We start from the raw sequence: 20,448 nt of genomic DNA, 5'->3' as shown, positions 1-20,448 counted from the left end.
TCTACACACCAGGGACTTTGCCTACCAGAGACAGACTCAATACACTACCACCTTTATCAAATTTCAGAAATATAAATTACTTTGGTTAAGCAAACTGCCTATTTGTTTCCATGGAGCAAACAGACATTTAGGGAAAATTAGTTCCCTAACTGTGTCTGTACCTCAGAATCATCTGGAAAGCTTTTAACAAGTACTAATTACAAGGCCCTAAGCCAGAACTATTTAATCAAAACCTAGTGGCAGGGTCCAGGAATCTGTTTTTTTTTTTTTTTTTTTTTTAATCCCTCAGGTGCTTTTACTGTACAACCAACTTTGGGAACCTCTGTTTTAATTTACTGTCCTCATAGTTAATATGCAGTTAGAGGACACTAAAATTGTGGGTCCCAATTTTCCGAGAATTTTGTATTTTCTTTTTATAGCTCCTCCTAGAACTATATACTCTAAAAACATACACATGTGCAAATTTCACTTTGAAAATGTTCTGACGTCTTCCATAAGTAACTAATAGCAGATATATATTTTACAAATCACTGTTTTAACATGCTTTCAACAATAATATCGAATAGCACAGGGTCATACATACTGACTCTTTTAAAAGTAAGAACATTTATTTTACCTTGGGTTTGTATTTTATTGTGAAGAATATATTTGGTAAGAGAGAATCAGGTCCTAATGAGCAGTAGAATGTGACAACTCCAGCAACAAATGACCAGAAGATCATTAAAACATGAAGATACCTTAGAAATAAATGAAAATAATTATTAGAACAACAACAAAAAAATAGTACCTAGGTTGCCATGTTTAACTAGGCAATACTACATTTTTCCAGAATATCTTCTAATGATATAGTATAGTACTCACACCCCACCAAAATTCTGATTATTTTTCAGTAAATCAAAAAAAAATTTTCCTGAGTGCCCATTTTGTGCGACACAGTAGTAGGCTCTGGGGACACAGTAAAGAACAGCACTGCCATGGTCTCTATCTGCGTGGAAAACACCATCCGGTAGGTGTGACAGGTGAGTAACAGAGCACAGTACAACGCGGTGATGTGTTCTATACCATGACAGAGAAAGTACAGATGCTATGAGAACACTTCAGGCGGAATATACACCCAAATTTGAAAAGACAGAAAAGCTTTTTTCAGACAAAGTTGTGTCTATGGAAAAACTTAAAAAGTGAGTAGAAGAAAACCAACAGAAGACGACAGGGTGGAGGAATGAGGGACTGGAGAAGAGGTAGGGGAATTTAAACTTGAGAGAATTACATGGGCTAAGATCTGAGCATAGACCTGAAAAAGAAGTGGCCTTGAGATGAACCTAAAAAAACCACCCAGAAGCCTTATGATATAGAGTCATAAATAAGTCATATTAAGGTGTCTCAACACAGTGAGCACACTGCACAGTTCTGATATGCACAAATTTCAGGTACAATGATTTTGTGAAACACCAGCCTCCCCCCACCAACAACACAGCTCAAATGCTAATGACCACATTGTGTCTATTAATTCTGACTACATGCATATAATGCAAACTTTGGTGATAGCTCTTCAGTCCACAAATCACTACATATCGAGAAGAGAATACGGCCAATTCAAAGAGAAAAGGAGAAAAATCTGGGATGTGAAGAAAGTATTGGTGGTATCCTAATCCTGGGGATTGAACCCAGGACCTCGTGTAAGCTCTGCCGCTGAGCTATACCCTCACCTCGCCTGGCCCCCCAACTAGGCATTTTCAGTAGAATGGCAAAGGACTGCAGTGGACTGAAGAGGGGTGGGGAAGTGGAATTGATAAATGTGGATAATTCTCTTTTTAAAGGAAAGAAGAGCTAAGGTGAGAGCTGGAGAGGGACAACAAGGAAAGGTTTTTAGTAAACCTGATCACATTTAAATGTTAATAGAAGAAAGTGAAAAGAAAGAGGTGACAGAGAAAAGATAACCGAGGGAATTATTTTCTCCTACAGAAGATAGGAGTAGCTGGGATTCAGAGCTGAAACAGAAGAAAATGTTATAAAAGGGAGAGATACCTCCTCCCCAATACCAGAGAGAAAGAACAGATAGATGAGAATGGAGTTAAACCTGTACATTTAGTAACAAGAATTCAAAACTATATGATGGCCTTTAAGTGAAACAGGAGATGCTGAGAGTAAAGGGCGAAAGTGGCATGACCGAAGTTCTAGAAGACCAAGGAAGTTCTTAAGAAGCTGGTGGGGAGAAGGAAGGGGAAGCGTATCCTGGGGAACTGCTGGGCAGTACTGGGACAGAAGGTTAAATTTACAGTGTGAGATTTTTCTCCAGCAGCATTCAGTAACCATGATATGAACAGTAAAAGAACAGGCAGCATCACTGATCCAAGATTTGAATTTTGTCAGGTACATGGAATGTAAGGAAAGAGAGTTAAGGATACTGGCAATAGAGCAGCTGAAGTGATGGACCATAGACTCTAGGCTAGACTGACTCTAAACTACACTGGAAAGTGACAACAGGAGAGGGACAACAGATAGGAAGAAAGCAGAGGAATCAGGAGGCTGAGAAATGCAGGTGCAGTGTGACTGACTGACTGAGAGGAGGCGGCACTGGTCAGCAAGTGGGATGCCTGAGTTTCAAGATTTCACAGGTAGAATGCCTTCTGGTGATAACAAGGGCCACCATATAGTGACCCAAGTGGGAGACTATAGAGGAGTCACCTCTCGACAGACTAGAATATTTGATGGGTTACTTGCACAAACACTGAAGTTACCTAGAATGATGGCAGGATTTTAAATGGAGAGAAAGTCTATAAGCCAGCAGCTTATAGTACAAGTGACCTGGAGATTGATATCAATGACAAAACACACAGATGGTGTCTGTTTCAAAGGAGTAAACAACTTCTACTTCCTTGACAGAATAACTGGTAACAGACTTGCCTTCCCACCATAAACAAGGACAAAACTGGATAAAACATATGCAGCAACTGTTTCTAGGCACTGGTCAACAGCCAATACAGGAACATAATCTTAAAGAGAAGGGAAGCACACAAGTGAGTTCCACATGCACCTCAGTTCTTTGAGAACAACTGCTCAAGTGCAGCATGGAATAGAAAGGGTTACAGAAGATACTGTGAAGTCCTGGGATTTCAGAACTGCAGAATAAAGCACCAAGTAGTAGGAAGAAGTGAAGATGGATGATTAAAGGTGCCAACATATTACAGACAGTGACAAAGTACAAAAGCTGTGAGACAACAGCTGTACCGCCCAAATAGATGACCCAGCCAGGTCCTCAGGTTCCCAGGGCAATTTTATACTTGAGACTCACCTTTCTACACTTATTTCTTCCCATTCCTTTACACAAAGCTTCACTCCAACCAAAACAGCATACCTGACATCAAGCCTTAAAAAAAAACCCTTAAATTTGGAAACTAACTCAATGCGTTATAGAGATACTCACAGAGGAAATTATGAAATTCATGTCCATAGCCACTTATGGAAAATCGTTTTGAGCCAGAGAGATAGACTAGGAATTCAGAATTTTTAGGATTCTTGAACTGTTATATAGTATATATCTCATAACTAACATAACACATAAATTATATGACCCATAATATTTCATAATACAACATAAATAATATAATGAGGTCTGAATGCAGGACTCCATAATCAGACATTAATATTTCTGCAGGGAGGAGGGTATAGCTCAGTGGTAGAGCATCTGCTTAGTATCCACAAGGTCCTGGGTTCAATTCTCCATTAAAAAAGTATTAAAGAAAAAAATTTCTAAAAAAAAAAATTTCTGCAGCAAAACATACAAACAATGAATAGGTCAGAAATAAACATTATAATTAGTCTTATGTCTGTTCAGATCAGGTTTTGTAATTGGTGCCAAACTAAGGGGATAAGTTACTTCTTCGGAGCTTTTCTGATCTCAGAATTACAGACTAGGAATTGTAGACTTGTACTAAGACTGAATGACAATAAACACTACAAGCAATATGTATATTGCTATAAGTAAGGTAAGCAATAACTAAGGCATTATTTAAGAAGAAAATCTACAGGTTAAATGCATTAATCCTGCGGTTCTCAACCAAGGGTGATCTCACTGCCCAGGGACATCTGGCAGTACATGGAGACATTTTTGATTGCCACAACTGGGGAGTGTGCTACTTAGACCCAGTGGCTAGAGGCCAAGGCTCTGCTAAACACCTTACAGTGCACAGGACAGCCCCCACAACAAAGAATTATCTGACCCTATTATCAATAGTGCTGAGGTTGAGAAACCCTGCATTAATCAGAGACAAAGAAATGCTGAAAACCAACAAGCTAAGCATTCATAAAGTCGAAGGGTAAAAAAGCACAAATCCAAATGCATAAAAAGGAAGGAAACACTAAAAAGAACAGAAATCAATAAAGTAGACAACAATGATAACAAAGTATAAGCTAGTTCTTTGGAAAAACTAATTAAAATAAGCAAACCTCTAACTGAGTACTCTTGGAGGTTACTAGGGCACCAATAATTACTCTAAAAACTGATAATTAAGAAAAAGAAAGTCAGAGACTGTGTAGAGAAAAGGGAACCCTCCTACCCTCCTGGTGGGAATGTAGTTTGGTGCAGCCATTATGGAAAACAGTATGGCGATTCCTCAAAAAACTAAAAATAGACTTACCATATGATCCAGCAGTCCCACTCCTGGGCATATATCCAGAGGGAACTTTAATTTGAAAAGATACATGCACCCCAGTATTCATAGCAGCACTATTTATAATAGCCAAGACATGAAAACAACCTAAATGTCCACTAACAGATGACTGGATAAAGAAGTTGTGGTTTATTTATACAACGGAATACTATTCAGCCATAAAAAAGAATAATGCCATTTGCAACAACAAGGATGGACCTGGAGACTGTCATCCTAAGTGAAGTAAGCCAGAAAGAGACAGAAAAATACCATATGATTTCACTTACATGTGGAATCTAAAAAAAAAAAAAAAAGAAAAAGACAAACGAACTTACTTACAAAACAGAAACAGACTCACAAACACAGAAAACAAACTTATGATTACCAGGGAGGGAAGGGGGTGGGAAGGGATAAGTTGGAAGTTCAAGATTTGCAGATACTGACTACTATATAGAAAATAGATAAACAAGTTTATACTGTATAGCACAGGGAACTATATTCAGTATCTTGTAGTAACCTGTAATAAAAAAAAGAATATGAAAATGAATATATGCATGTATATGTATGACTGAAGCATTATGCTGTACACCAGAAATTGACACAACATTGTAAACTGACTATACTTCAATTAAAAGAAAAGTGTAAGCATTTATCTTACTTTTCCAAGTTGAGCTGTACTTCATTATAAGCAAACAGATCTAATGGATGGAATAAAGTAATTCTACACATACACACACACACACACACACGAGTTCAAATTAAAAAATACAGAAGGAATGAAAAAATAAAAAATCATCCTGTTACAACCTATAATGAAGTAACTGATTCAGGCAGTAAATAAATGGTGAAACCAAAACCAAAGAGAAAGTTTGTTGGGCAAGGTTATCAGCTGTCACTATCCAAATCCGTGAAAAGTGAGGCAACTCCATCTAATGTTATCCTCTGGAGTTATCCTCTGATGTGATGTAACAGGACGTACACAGCATTAGAAAAAAAAATTAAAAATCTAAATCTAAGTGAGCCTATAAATTTAATTCCCTGTTTACAAAAAAAAAAAAGTGAAGGTGAGGATAAAAATACAAGACACCATAGGAAACCATCAGCAAAATCCAAAATGTGAACAAATGACCCAGTTTCAAGAAGTCAACAAGGCAAAGGGGAGAAAAAGAGCCACCGAGTAGGAATGTTCTAGATTAGGGTTGACAAACTATGGCTATGGTACAGCCCTCAAGCCAAGAAAGATTTTTACATTTTTAAATGGCTCTGTTAAAAAAGAATATGGGGCAGAGACCTGAGGGAGCCCACAAAGCCTAAAATATTCCCTCTCTGTTTACTGCAAATTTCAACATCACTGTAATGTTTAAAATTTTTCATCATAAAATGTTGGAGGGTAAAGTTCTAACAAATTCAGGGAAATCTGAACATTGATAGATAATTTGAGTATGCTAAGAAATTAGGGCTTTTTTTTTTAATGCGAAATGGTATTGTGGTTATGTAGAAAAAAGTTCTTATCAGAGACACATACTGAAATGTTTGATGTTTATAGATAAAATACGTCATGTGGGATTTGCTTTAAAATAATTGCGGGGTGGTGATATTTGACTTTAAACTGATCATTTTTGAAGCTGGGTGATAAGTACTTACAGGTTTCATTGTACTATTTTAATTTTGTATGTGTTTGAAATTTTCCATAATAAAATTTTTAAATGAAATAAAAAACATTAAAAGGACATAAAAGCAGATCTGAATGAATGGATAATGATTAGGTTCATGGATGAAACCATTAAATATAGTTAAGATCCCAACTTTACCCAGATTAACACACAAATTAAACTGCAAATTCCTCGACACGCTTCACATCAAAAGCAGGAATCTAATTTCCTTCCTCTTGAACAGAGGCTAGCCTTAATAACTCACTCCTAACCACAAGAATGTGAAAGAAGTGAAAGTAGCAGTAGTGCCTAACCACCTAACTTCCAAGCCTAGGTCATAAAAAAGATAGAGCTTCCACCAGAATCTCTTTCTCAGGATACTCACCTTTTTACTCAAGCAACACATTGGGGAAAAAAGCCACATGTGAAGGCCATATGTACATGTCCTGGCCTATAGCCCAGCTGTACATAAAAAAATACTACAAAGCTATAATACTACCATTAAGAAAAAATTGGTACTGTTGTAGGAAGAGAAAAATAGACAAAAGAAACAGAACATAGAGTGAAAGACCCATTAAGTTTGGAAACAAAAATATTGTAGAGTGTGATTGGGTTCTAATCCTGGCTATGACACAATGCAGATTAGTTAATCTCTCTGACTCTTGTTTGGTCCTCTAGAAAATGGGGTTATATTAATACCCAACTCATAGGGTTGTTATGATGATTAAATAAGTTCATAAAAGCACTCAGAATAGTCTGTCACATACTAAGTTAAGTGTATGTATGCCAGTTGTGGTCAACTAAAAAGTAATAAAGAAAATAATAATAAACATGTTAAGAATTAGGCACCAAATACAGAACGCTATATATACAGAAAAATCTCAATTTACATAAAAAAAATTGTAAATTGCAGGTAAAAGTGACAAGAATGTTAATAGTAGTCATCTTTGGTAAATTTCTGAGAGATTTTTAATATCTTCTTTGTATTCGTATTTTCTGATTATTTACAATTTATATGAATTAATGTTATTTAGAAAGTTAATAATAAGTATTTTTCTATACAGAATACCCAAATAGAGTTGAAGAACAAAATCACTGAAATGAATAACACACTAGACGGAACCAAGAATAGACTAAAAGAGGCAGAAGAACGATCAGTGAACTAGAAGACAGATTAGTGGAAATCACTACTTCAGAACAGAAAACAGAAAAAAGAATAAATAGGAATGAGGATAGTTTAAGAGAACTCTGGGACAACATGAAGCGCTCTAATATTAGCATTACAGAGGCCCCGGAAAGAGAAGAGAGAGAGAAAGGACCTGAGAAAATTTTTGGAGAGATAATCACTGAAAACTTTCCCAACTTGGAAAGGAAACAGTCACCGAAGTCCAGGAAGTGCAGAGAGTACCACATAGGATCAACCAAAGAGGAACACATTAAGGCACACAGTCATCGAATTGACAATTAAGGATAAGGAGAAAATATTAAAATTAGCAAGAGAATAGCACAAATAATATACAAGGGAACTCCCATAAGGTTATCAGCTGATTTTTTCAGCAGAAACTCTACAGGCCAGAAGGGAGTGGCATGATATATTTAAAGTGATGAAAGAGGGAAACTTACAACCAAGAATACTCCATCCAGCAAGGCTCTCGTTCAGACTCGATAGAGAAATCAAAAGCTTCACAGATAAACAAAAGCTAAAAGATTTCAGCACCACAAAACCAGCTTTATAGCAAATGTTAAAGGACCTTCTCTAGTCATCAAGCCATAAGAAAAGAGAATAATAAGTATTTTTCTTAATAATGTCTTTTTAATGTAATTTTTAAAAGTTTGGGTTTCTAAATCAGAATGATTTACATTAGAATCCCATTCTGCTACTTACTATGAATCCGGGAAAGTTATTGAACAAATCTAAACTTCAGTTTGCTTATTTGTAAAATGGGGCTAATCAAGGAATTACAAATTAAAACTACAATTAGCTACCGTTATACACTCACTAAAATGGCTAAATTAAACCTATAGACCATATCAGACAGAACTGTAAAACATTTCTGGCAAGAGTATAAATTGGTATAACCACTTTGGAAGACTGGCAGTATCTACTTAAGTTAACAAATGCATGCACTATGACTAAGCATTTTTATTTATAGGTATATATACCCAAACGAAATAAATACATGTCTATCAAAAAACGCATACATAATAATATTCACAGCAGTAGTATTCATAATAGACAAAACTATAAACAATTCAGATGCCTTTCAACAGAATGGATAAACAAAGTGTGGCATATTCTCAATGGAATACTACACAGTAACAAAAAAGAATTACTACTGATATACACAACAATATGGATAAACCTCAAAAGCAGAGTTGAGAAAAACCGGAAACAAGAAGACCATATGACTCCTTTTATATGAAATTCAGAAACAATAAAACTGATACATGATGAATGGAAGTTTACTTACTGACAAGGGAGCCTAATAGGGTGCTAAAAATGTTTTGTATCTTGATCTGGGTGGTAGTTACATGAATTTAAAAATTCACAGAACTATATAATTATTATTTTATGTGCTATGCATTTTTCTGTAAATTATATATCAGAAAAAAAAAATCACTGAGGCTAGTAACATTACCTACTTTACACTATTGTGAGGCTAAATGAGACAAAAATAACTGCTAACATGTAAAGAGAGCCCGTGTACTGAGCACCATTCTAAGCACTTTCGGTGTATTAACTCACTTAATCATCAAAATAACCATATAATATAGGTACTAGTATTATCCACATTTTACAGATGAGGGGACTGCAAAAGGTAAAAATTAGATTACTTATCCAAAGTCACGTAACTAGTTATATGTTAATGGAGGAGTCAAAATCAAATTCTTACAATCATGCTTCAGATTCAAAATGTTCAAACACATCAAAAAATTGCCTCAACAATAAATGAAAACTCTTAACAAAATACCAGGCCAAACAAAGCACTCACAAGTGTTAGCTATTATTACTATTATTATTATTATTAGGATTAACAAGATATTTATTATAACACTCAAATACTCAATTCTATGACTGGCAAATAAACAAATCTATATAATTGTATCTATGTTCCTATTTATCCTAACAATACTGTAAAGATGAGATCATAAATAATCTTACTCTACTCTTCCCACAAATCACTGACAATGCTCCAAAGGTTTGGTCCATTTATCTTTCCAGAGATAAGATTCATAATTTTAACACTTATTGAAATAAAAATTTACATGCTAAATAACACCTTGAGAGGTCTTTATGAGATAAAGTTTCAAGACAATAAGAGAAAAATTAATTTCAAAAAGATTATTATTCTATATTTAACCATATAGAGGAAAAGGTTCAAATACCCATACTAACCAGGGAAGATTTTTAACTGAAAATTTCTTTTAAAGTTATTTCTGAAAATTAACTGGTGAAATGCCTGTACAGAAATCATTTATTGAAATTATGTATTAAGCATATCTTTTCATTTTTTTCTAGTTCCATTATTATGCCCCCAATGTGTTTTGTATTTTATTTATATTTTTTAAATTTCTGAATAGATGTGCCATGTATGAGAAAACAGTTTCATTCATGAACCCAACCACTCAGAGATAACAGGTGCTTTTTCCTTCTTTCTTTGCATAATACAAATACAGTACAGAGAACAGATGTTACACCGACCGGATGCTATCCTGTGACTCCTTAACAACACAGAACACTAGATGCTATGATTAAGTAAGCGACCTGAGAAATCTAGTTCATCCTGCTCCTACATAGTTGTCCTACCCTGAGACAAAATGACGCGGCTCCCAAAGAAGGTAGGTAAGAACCCCTGAACAAAACTTAACAATCGTATAAAGTTTACATGCCTTTCATATTCAACCTGTTAATCTGGCTTGAAATATCTTCCAGATGACAAAGTAAGTAAGTACTAAATCGTTTCCACTCTCTTAATGATTCTACTTCTTCCATACTTTTATAATCAAACATCTTTCCATCAAAAGTACATTGAAATAACAATCGCTGTTTAAACCTATTATCATATAAGCCAACAAGAAAGCAAAGCGGTGGGGGAAGAAACTCAACTTCAACAGAGTCACGGAAAATGGTTATCTTTGAACAAAACCGCTACCAAATTTCTTGTGAATGCGTCCCTGTTCCTATCCCTGGAGATCAACTACCTCCAGATAAAGAGTAAGGAAAAGTAAGGATGTTTGCAAAACATCAAAGAAAAACATCAAGCAGAGGCTGTCGCTGACGCCGTCGCAGATCTTTTTCTACCGAAAGCAAATCTGGAAATAATTCTGAAAGAACATTTCTCCTCCACTACTGTATTTCATCACTACCGTTTCTAGATACAGCAAAACGAAGGAAATCTACCAGCTCATTTCAGGGGCAGAACCTTCCGCTTGCAAAATGTCAACGAAATTAACCAATTTCACCTTTCAGTCTTCCCTTAAGGGAATAAACTAGATATGTTGGTACTATTTTGCCTTCTGACTCCGGTTCAACAAACCTTTATGACCGTGCGCTGTAACCAAGAACACTGCGGGGAAAGGCTCGGCTGCCATCTATATTGTGGGTGGGTGGGTGTGGGTGGGCGTGAGCGCGCGCGCGCGCGAGGCGAGAGCAAGGGGAGTCGGTCTAAAACCGCGACTGCAACGGGACCTTGCACCCTCCTCCGTCAGCTGATGAGACCGCCCCAGTACGGTCTCAAATTGCGCCGGGCTGACATTTCATTCTTCCGGAAAATATCGATTATGGAAGTCCAGGTTTTAAGAAATGCGTGAAAAAGAGGTAAGAACCGGGGCCGGGTGGCCACGGAGGCGAGGCCTTAGGATGGGGGGGGGGGACTTGAGCCCACCCACTGCCGCACTTCCGGGCCCCGACGCTCCGCCGGGCTCCCGCAGGCCGCTCTCCGCAGAGGCCCCGCAGCCCGCCCCGCGTCCTGCAGCTGCGCAGCCCGGCGGCCTCCGCGCCGCGAAGCAACCTGGCCTACATCCGCAGTTTCGGAGGAAAGCTGGGCACCGCCCGGCCGGCTCCGCGCCGCGGCGTTACCTGTTGAGGAGCAGGGAGGCGGCGCTGAGGCAGAGCAGCAGGAAGCAGAAGAGTGGGTACTGGCGACAGATCTCGCGTCCCACGTCCAGCCGCAGACGCTGCTTCAGCTTCTCCCGCATCGTCCGCACCCAGGACGCCATCTCCGTCGAGGTGGCTGAAGCTGCACTACAGACAGGCTGAGGTCGAGGAGACCCCCCATCAACCTCCCGCGTCTCCGCCCCCCCACCCCCCCAGCCGGGCCACGGACCCAGCCAGCCGGCCACCGGCGGACCGTCTGCCGGCTGCAGCCGCCCAAAGCCCCGCCCGAGGGCCCCGCCGCGCGTGCGTGGCCACGCCCCCGTCGGCCAAGGGGACAGCCGTACGCGTCCGTCGTCACCCCGCGCAAGGCCCGTCGGGTCCGGCTGCTCCGGGTTCCGAGCTCCGGGCCAGGTCTCTGCGCCGGCGTTCGGCGGAGGGCCCGACTTCCCGGAGACCAGCCTTTTCCGGAAATGGGGGGAAAGCTGCAGAACCCCAGTAACAGCCTGTATTGCGAAGGAGAGAGAACGTTGTGCCCGAGCACCGGAGAAGTTACAGCCCCCCCCACACCTCCGCGGCTACCAGGCCCTGCCTGCGCAGGGACTCCCCGAGCTCGCGGGGGCCGCTGGGGACTGTAGTCTTTGTGGCGCGAGGCCATGGAGGGTGGATCGCGCCGTCGCGCCCCCCACCGCTCTGCACGCCTCCTCTCTGTAGGGTCAGCTCTGTATGGGGTATGGTCCAAGCTTTGCGCGACGCCCTAGGGGGAGGAGGGAGGGACGCCTCTCAGTCCTTACGTGAGTAAAACAACCCTGAAACACGGAAGAGTCAAACCCACCCGGCCGTCACCCCTGCGAGAGAGCATCTTTTACGGGCTCACGGGCGAGACAGAGCTCAGTTCACAACAGCCCCGCGGGCCAAGCCAAAATCCAAGTGTTTGGATGAGGCAAGTTGGCAGGTTAGGTTAAATTCCTCTTGTAGAGTCTCGTGGGGCTTTCGCTTTACTAAGTCATCATATTTCTAAATTTTAGTTTCCGTATTCTCCGGTACTCTGACATGCAGGGAGACATTCTCTTGAATAAGTAAAATTTATTTAGGTGGCGCGCTTTCACTTAACTTCACACATTCTCCTCATGGTGTAGGTACTCTGGGTTTCTCCCGATTTACAGCTAGATTACATTACTGAGGCGGAGAGGAACTTGCTCAGAATCATAACAGCTAGCGAAACCGGGATTTGAAACCGTTCTAACCACAGAGCCTGCGTTCTCATACTGCCTGTGTTTTCTCTTTCTTAGTATCGTGCCCTCTGAAGTGCGGAGACAGGAATGTTCAGAAATTATTTTTTAAAAACAAAAGCCAAAGTGTATGGATAGTTCAATTAATATTTTCCCATGTTGTTATTTCCAAACACATGGATCATCTTTAATTATGCGCTATTTTCCTTAAGAATGTATCATCCTTTATTCTACTAATGCTACTTATTTAATTTCATTGATATAATGGTCATTACTACCCTTGATCACAAATCTATACACATTTCTAGTCATTTCTTTAGGATCAACATCAATACAATTGCTGGGTCAAAAAGTAACGTGATACGTACTACCAGTTTTCTTCCTAGAATGGTTTACCAATTCCAGAATGGTATGTAAAAGTATCCATTTCACTGATCCTCATCATTAGGTATTGTTTAAACTAACATCACAAATATACTGAAAGACTACTCTGTAACATCATTGGAAAGCTTAGTGCTTTTATTTTTAATGTTTTGAGGTACATAATTAAACATTTATTATTTCACTTTCTCATCCTTTTTTAAAAAGTGTCTTGAACTACCTATTATGAACATTCCAGGGCTATACTTAAACATAAATAAAAAGTGTATGTTTTTCTATACACAGTTCACCTACTGTGGACTTGAGTACTTTATACTTGGGTAAGTTACTTAAACTTTTCTGGGAAGTTATGTTCCCAACGTTTTTTTTCTGTTTACAAGTTTTGCTTCTTTATAGGCTCATTCTGAAATTCCTGTTCAACTTTTCACTGAGAGCCAGTACATTTTAATGATAAAATGTTGTCCATTCTTTCAAATTAGACATCTTTACAGCATCCAATTAAGGCTCGTTTCCCATATGATTTTCTTTGCAGGGGCAATTAGAATAAGCTATCTAGACAACAGGCAATTTAGATTTTCATATTTCTCTTATGCTCAGAACAGGAAAAAATAAATTCCTGCTACAAGAAAATTCTATAAAACCCACACCTAAAAATAAAAAGAAATTTTCCTGTTGATACAGACCTCATCTAATGAAATAAAATTTTTACTCCATTAAATGTTTTCTCTTTAACCCTAAGGCCTAGTATCCATAGCAACACTCATACACAGAGCTTGAAATTTTTTTCCCAACTTTTTATTAAGATGTTTGAATATCCTAGTGGGGATATGGGATAGCCACAAACAATCCTGGTTCTAAAATTAGCTTCCCTTTCTACTAGCAATTTCATTGAGCAAGGTTAACTTCACATATCTCATATCCTGCACTCTCAACATCCTCAACTCTAAAACAGGTATCATCTACAAGATTTTAGAAAAGAGAAAAATTAGGTGGAAAGGGCCTATTAAATGTCTATGTACAATGCTTAATACAAAAAGATTTTATGGATTTATGAACATGACAAAAACCAGCCAAACCAATTAGCTTTATTTGGATTATAACCTAAAATGACAATGACGTGAAATCAGCTTTTGAGGTACCTTACAGGAAACTGAGGTCCAGAGAGGCTTACTGCCTGTCCTTAAGTTCTAGACCTGCACTGTCCAATACAGTAGCCACTAGCCAATATCTGGCTATTGAGTACCTGAAGTGTGGCGAGTTTCAATAGACATGTGCTGTAAATGTAAAATACACATCAAATTATGAAGGCTTAGCATGAAAACAAAAATATAAACTACCTCAACTTTTTAAAGTGTTAAATGATATTTTGGAAATAATGGGCTAAAAGTATACTAATTTCCTATTTTCCTTCTGACTTCTGTAATGTGGCAACTAGAAATTTTTAAGTTACATGTGTGGCTTGCACTGTATTTTTTCTAGACAATGCTGCTCCAGATTAATGTTAGCAGTTGCTCCAGCTGCTCCAGATTAATGAAAAGCCAGTATAATTAAATGTGGAAATTTTTTATAAATGCCATAATTATGACAAATGTTAAGGGCACATTTTCAAGCTGTAAAAAACAGTTGCTAATGCATTCATCTAAAGGGCTCATAAACATCAAATTACAGTATCTCCATTATTTTATTGTTTATTAAATTAGCAAATAAGTGTAAGGCACTGAACTAGATGTGATGGCAAATACAATGATTTATATGCTTTTTTTCCTGACCTCCAAAGGCTTACAATCTAGTGAAGGAGACATGTCACACAAGAAAAGTAAGGTATAATATAGGGCATATTTATATATAAAGGTTGTAATAGAGGGTTTGTTGTTTTTTTTTTTTTTTTTTAATGACAGGTGATGGGAAAAGAAAATTTTCAACAGGTGAGGACCTAGAAAGTCCTCTGGGAAGACTGTATTTTGAGCAGACTAGAATTTATCTCTTTACTTTGACTTAATTTTCAGAAGTTACGCAGCACTAGGCGAAGTATTTTAAATGATTCTACCTAGTTAAACCTGATTCCCCCCACCCCAGCAACAAATTGCACAAATTGCTTTTTATATTGGTACAGGAATTTGAAAAGATGATATTGATTACCTGAATCCCAGTGATTAGGCCTGCTTAACTCTAATGACCCCGAATATCCACCAGATTTTAATTGTCAAGGGCCATTATTTGTGTGGCATGAGTGTGTCAGGAAGAGGATAGATGAATATTTACCTACTACTACCCCCTCGGAGCAAATTCAGTCCCTCCCTCTCACAGCTGCCTTCTGACACAGGATTGGCATTTCCGTACCCCAGTTTCCCTCACCATGTCTCAAAGCATCAAGGTTCATATTTTACCTTCTGTGGCATTTGTAATGTTATTTTTACAGTCTGAAGTTTACATTTCATAATACCCCCTTCTCCCCACAACCTATCCCTATGTATCAACCTCTGGACATAATAATGCCTGTAAGAGGAACCATTAAAATGCCTCCTATACTTCAAGAAATATTCCTTTCCTTGGTTTTCAAAAAAAGGAACTCATTACAATGGAAAATATGTAATTCAAGCAAGAGCATTAAGGGATTTTTGAGTGGGAGTTTGAGATTTTCAAAATGCAGTTACTACTTTCACATTTAACCCCTACTTTTGTGTGTGTGTGGGTGGGTGTGTGGTCATGAAATAAAAACCTCCAATGGGAAGATACGGAGAACTACAACTTCATAGAACCAGTGGGTCAAAGAGGTACTCTCTGGGTAAAAGCTGTTTGACCATGAAATTCTGGGTGGTCTCATTATCTTAGTACCAAAAATTAAGCATTTAATGTTTGCCATCTTATTTCTAAGATATGGTGGAATAACCATCCTCTCAAACCTCACTTTCATGTTAATAGGTAGTTGGGTCAATTTCAGAAGATGTAAATTATTAACTGATTAGAAACTAAAAGTATATTCACCTGCCTGCTGATAAATATTAAAGATTGGAAAAGGCACTTATAACCCCATACCACTACTCCTTGTATAAAATGGCCAATGTTTTTCTTGTCTCAAAAAGTTTGTAAAAAGCTTTAAAAGCTTAAAGGTTTTCTTTAAATAAGTAAAACATTCCACCTTATTTCCTATGTTAACTATAGAGACAATGGCTTTCTTTCATAATAAGAAAAATGCCAACTATATTCAGATATTTAAATACAGCTTTCAACTGACTTCAGTAACTTCCGAAAATATTCTGGAAAGTCTTTGCTGTTTTCTAAAATATAAAAACAAAAGCACTCTAACATAGTACCTGTAAACCACCATGCAACTGGGGTTGGTTCAGAATTGTGAATATCACTAATATTAGTACTTCAATTCCAACTCTAGTAAAGATGCTACCAAATAATTAAAATTAATTTTTATCTTCACTTTTAAGAAGAAACTTCTCCTATTTTGGTAAACTGATTCCACCTATAAAAAATACTCAGTACAGTATATCTAAATAGAAACCTTGAATAAATTAATTCTAGAAATTTTTATTGAAAATAATTTATTGGAAATCTGCCCCTATATATTGAAACATAGTTACTGTTTAAGTGTTTTAGCTCAAATGAACACATTTTGAAAGTCTGAATTTTGAACTTTATCAGTCATATGGCCTATACCTTCAATTTTGTGAAAAGTTCAAGACTTATATATACAATATAATTAGGAACTATCCTAGATGTTCAGAGAACAGTTCTATCACTTCTATTTTCAGTTTTAATATATATAATATGTATTATATATTATATATTAAAAACTAAAAAGATGAGCTCACTTTCAGTTCTTCACTTCTTGAGGCTAAGAAAGCTCCTCCAAGAATGCCCACAACCATTGACGGCAGGATTGGAGCAGTTCTTGCAGAGCTTCAGAGTTAAGAGACAAGCAACAAATATCCCTATCTAAATAGTCCTTTACATGTACTGGGTTTTCAGATGTTGATAACACATCATGTATTATCTCTGAATTGGTTTAAGCCGATTTACATATTCAGCCTCTTTTCATAGCTTTATTTTTTCCACTGTTAAAGCAGCGTATGAAACTGTTACTGATCACAGTAGAGGATGGGAAATTGTAATTACCACGTACACTGTTGACAGAAAATGAATTTGAAGGGTAGCAGCAGTAATGAACATAATTTAAGTGTTTCTGAAGATTCTTCTTGCAATTACAAAGCATAGAAATACCAGATTTTCAAATGTTGCCAGATATTTTTAAAGTGTGGTTTCGCTCCTAAAATTACCTTTAGGCAGAGATGGATAAATTTGGGGTTTTGAGTCATATATATAAATAGTTATGTTACAAACCTATAGCACAAGCAATAAAAGAAGAAAAATGAGCTAATACCCTTATTTAAACTCCATGAAGCCAGGACTTTTGATGTTCTAACCACACGTGTTCTCAGGAATACTTTGTTGATCATTTTAATGCACCTACAGCAAGGAGACTTTACTATTTGCCCTGAAGATTTTTGAGAGGTTGGCTTGGAGGAGCAGGGGTGTTGAGGGGGGTGAGGGTAGGGGAGAATACACTAGTAAGACACCAGAAATTTGAAGCATGGGGGAGGGTACAGCACAAGGACCTGGGTTCAATCCCCAGTACCTCCATTAAGAAATAAATAAATAAGCCTAATTACCTCCCCCCTCCAAAAAAAAAAAATTTTTTTTTTAGATGTGAAGTGAGCTAAAGAAAGACGAGGCTACCAGTTTGTTTATAGGCAATACCAATGGAAGGTTAAGACTAGAAGGATGAGCTCAGATCAAATTATAAAACTTTAAAATACTTCTGTGTCTTGCGTTTTATTTCTATTAAAGTGCTGTTGTAGAGATAGATATGGAGAGCCATTATATTGTACCACTTATAAATCTGGAACTACTTAAGCTATTTATATAGTTCAGCCAGACATGAACTTCCTAGAGGGTAGGGTAGGAGTTGGATAAAGAGGATTTTCAGGCCTATTCAATAACAAAGTGATCAAGTGGAAGTGGATGTGATAAGAGAAATTAACAGGACATAGTCACTGACAGAGCAGAACACCCTAAAATTGACAGCAAAGAGCTGAGGTGGCAGACCTGCATATAACCCAGAGATTAATCAAGCCCCGACATTAATGCAGGAGTCCAAAAAGATATGATATAAAGCTGTGAAGGTAGATGAGATCAAAGAGGCAAGTATACAGGAAAAAAGTAAGAACAGATAAGAACAGGATAGTCAAAATATTAAGAGAACCAGCAAAGTACCAAGGAAACTTTTCAATGAGAGAGATTCAATATAACTAATGCCTTAGAGAGGTTAAAGCTTTTTAAAAATATAATTTTCGTATCAGGCTATGGGTAACCTGTGATCAGTTCTTAATAATAGAGGGGAGCAGAAAATCAACTTAAAGGGGGCATCATTCCAAAACCTCTAAGCTGCCTAGGAAAAGATGCAGTACAATGCGTTATCCCAAAAATGAAATATGTGCTTTTTCAATTTAAAGACAGTTTACTGGGGGTGAAGGGGAAGAGACTGCTGGTGCTTAGGAGTTAGAACACATACGCTTTATAATTTTTAGAAAATATTTGACTATTATCAGTAGTAAAGCAAATTCAAGAGGCTGGTTTAGCACTCAGACTGCCTTTTATTTCCTGATCAGGTTAATATATTAGCTTTATACCAAATGAGAGTTTTGCCTAGAATTTCAGAACTGAGAGACTTGAGGTAAATGAACACTTCATTCTAAAAATTAAAAAACATAGTTACTACCACAAAAGTAGGTTCATATTGCTCATATATAGTTGACATCTGTGTTACAAGGTTGACTCTTAACTAGTGCAATATTAACAGTAATTTAGGAAATTTGGGAATAATTTGAATAATGCCCAATGAACTATACAGGGCTTGACAGTTTTCTTCCTCAGAATATACAGAGTAATAGATTTGTTCTACTTTCTCTCCCTCCAACTATAACGAAGTATCACAAAAATAATGTACCAGGAAATGTTCATAAGGTATTACAGAGCAAATGAACAGTAACGTCTTAACATTTCCTGTATTTTGTCAAACTAAGCTTTCACAACAAAGTATGAATGAAATTAATCAAAAAACCCTCTAGCCATAATTTTTTTAAAAACACAAGCTCTATCTCATAGAATGTTGAAAGCTAGAAAATATCACAATATAATCTTTTTACAGGAAAGGAAGCCCAAAACCAAAGAGGTTATACCTGTATTTGCTCACATTTGCTTTCATTAAATGTTTTAGTGATTAGGAAAAAATATTTCGGTTTTCATCTAGAACCATTGGGGAAACAAGAGAGAGTACCTAACTCATTGCAATTGTGAGACTGTATCAATTCAGTCTTTTCCTTTAGCAACCTCTGCTTTTCTAAGTTTATATGAAAAGTGAATATATATACACAGGCTACACCAGGCTTGTTAAAATAGGAAAGTTCTATGAATACAAGAGACTGGCGTGTCTTATGTCCATCAACTGTAATTGAATAAACCTAGGTATACTAGTTAACAAATTATTTTCCCCCTTCAGATCGCTGGTGTTGTGTCCAGATACAATCCAATGGAAACTTAGCCAAGATTTTTTGTACCAAAACCCTTGCAAGTCAGTTTCTCCTTTTTTATCAATTAATATTTAGTATCATAAAGTCTAATTTAAAACTTTTAATACCTGAAAGAGGTCCTTAACAATAAGCAAAGTGATCTAAAATGTTTAAACTGCCATAGTTAGGTGGAAATTATTTTTAAGGATTTAGACCCTCTAATCAGAATTTACAACAAAAGTATAAAAAAAAAAATATTCCACAAGTAGATTTTTAACATGGACTCTCAACAAACCCCAGAACATCAAATCTGGAAGAGGCAAGTGAGATCCCTGCCAAAATAAGGAATGTAGTCTCACTAACTGGTAAGAGCATACATGAAGAGAGCTGTATTAAATGTAAATGGAAAAAAGATAATGCTCAGTGGTTTCTTCTAAATGATCAGAAATTATATGCTAAAATAAAACCTATTGTACTATTCCCCAAAAAGTTCTTTCAAAATAGTCTGCTTTGCCCAGTTAAGAATGTCACTAAATTTGTATCCTTAGTCACATGTCTTCTCTCTACCCATTAGCATGCTAGGTGCTGTTCTCTTTTCAAGATTTATTCAATAACTTTTCCTAGACAGTTTATTTTAAATGAGATATGACATATAAAGTGGCTTCTTGTAATAAATCCAAGTTAATGTACACTATACAATTGTATTTTACTACTCAGTTCTACTTTAAAACTATCACTTTTTATATTAATTTGTACAAATGAGCACAAAAGATGAACTGAGGCTCATGTTCATTTTGCACTCAGATGGCTTCAAGAACAGGAGCCATTTTTCATGGGAGGGATGACTGGCAAGGAAAA

At 37.2% G+C, this 20,448-nt stretch overlaps 1 protein-coding gene across 4 annotated transcripts in view; it reads right to left on the bottom strand.

Moving 5' to 3' along the window:
- The window catches only part of SNX14 (sorting nexin 14), a 58,476-nt gene extending 46,601 nt beyond the window's left edge, over positions 1-11,875 (bottom strand). For 2 of the 4 annotated variants that reach the window (XM_074368659.1, XM_074368660.1), the window contains exons 1-2: positions 11,382-11,619; positions 617-737 (exon numbers count right to left, since the gene is read on the bottom strand). In XM_074368659.1, the coding sequence (XP_074224760.1) occupies positions 617-737; positions 11,382-11,521 (261 nt within the window). In that variant the 5' untranslated portion in view covers positions 11,522-11,619. Of the gene's footprint in view, positions 1-616; positions 738-11,381 lie in introns of all 4 variants that reach the window. The other 2 variants (XM_074368661.1, XM_074368662.1) reach the window with 2 other exon arrangements.
- Positions 11,876-20,448: the final 8,573 nt, after the last annotated feature.

Source organism: Camelus bactrianus, chromosome 8 (assembly GCF_048773025.1).
Source record: "Camelus bactrianus isolate YW-2024 breed Bactrian camel chromosome 8, ASM4877302v1, whole genome shotgun sequence".
NCBI lineage: Eukaryota > Metazoa > Chordata > Mammalia > Artiodactyla > Camelidae > Camelus > Camelus bactrianus.
This window is presented reverse-complemented; position numbering and strand designations above follow the sequence as displayed.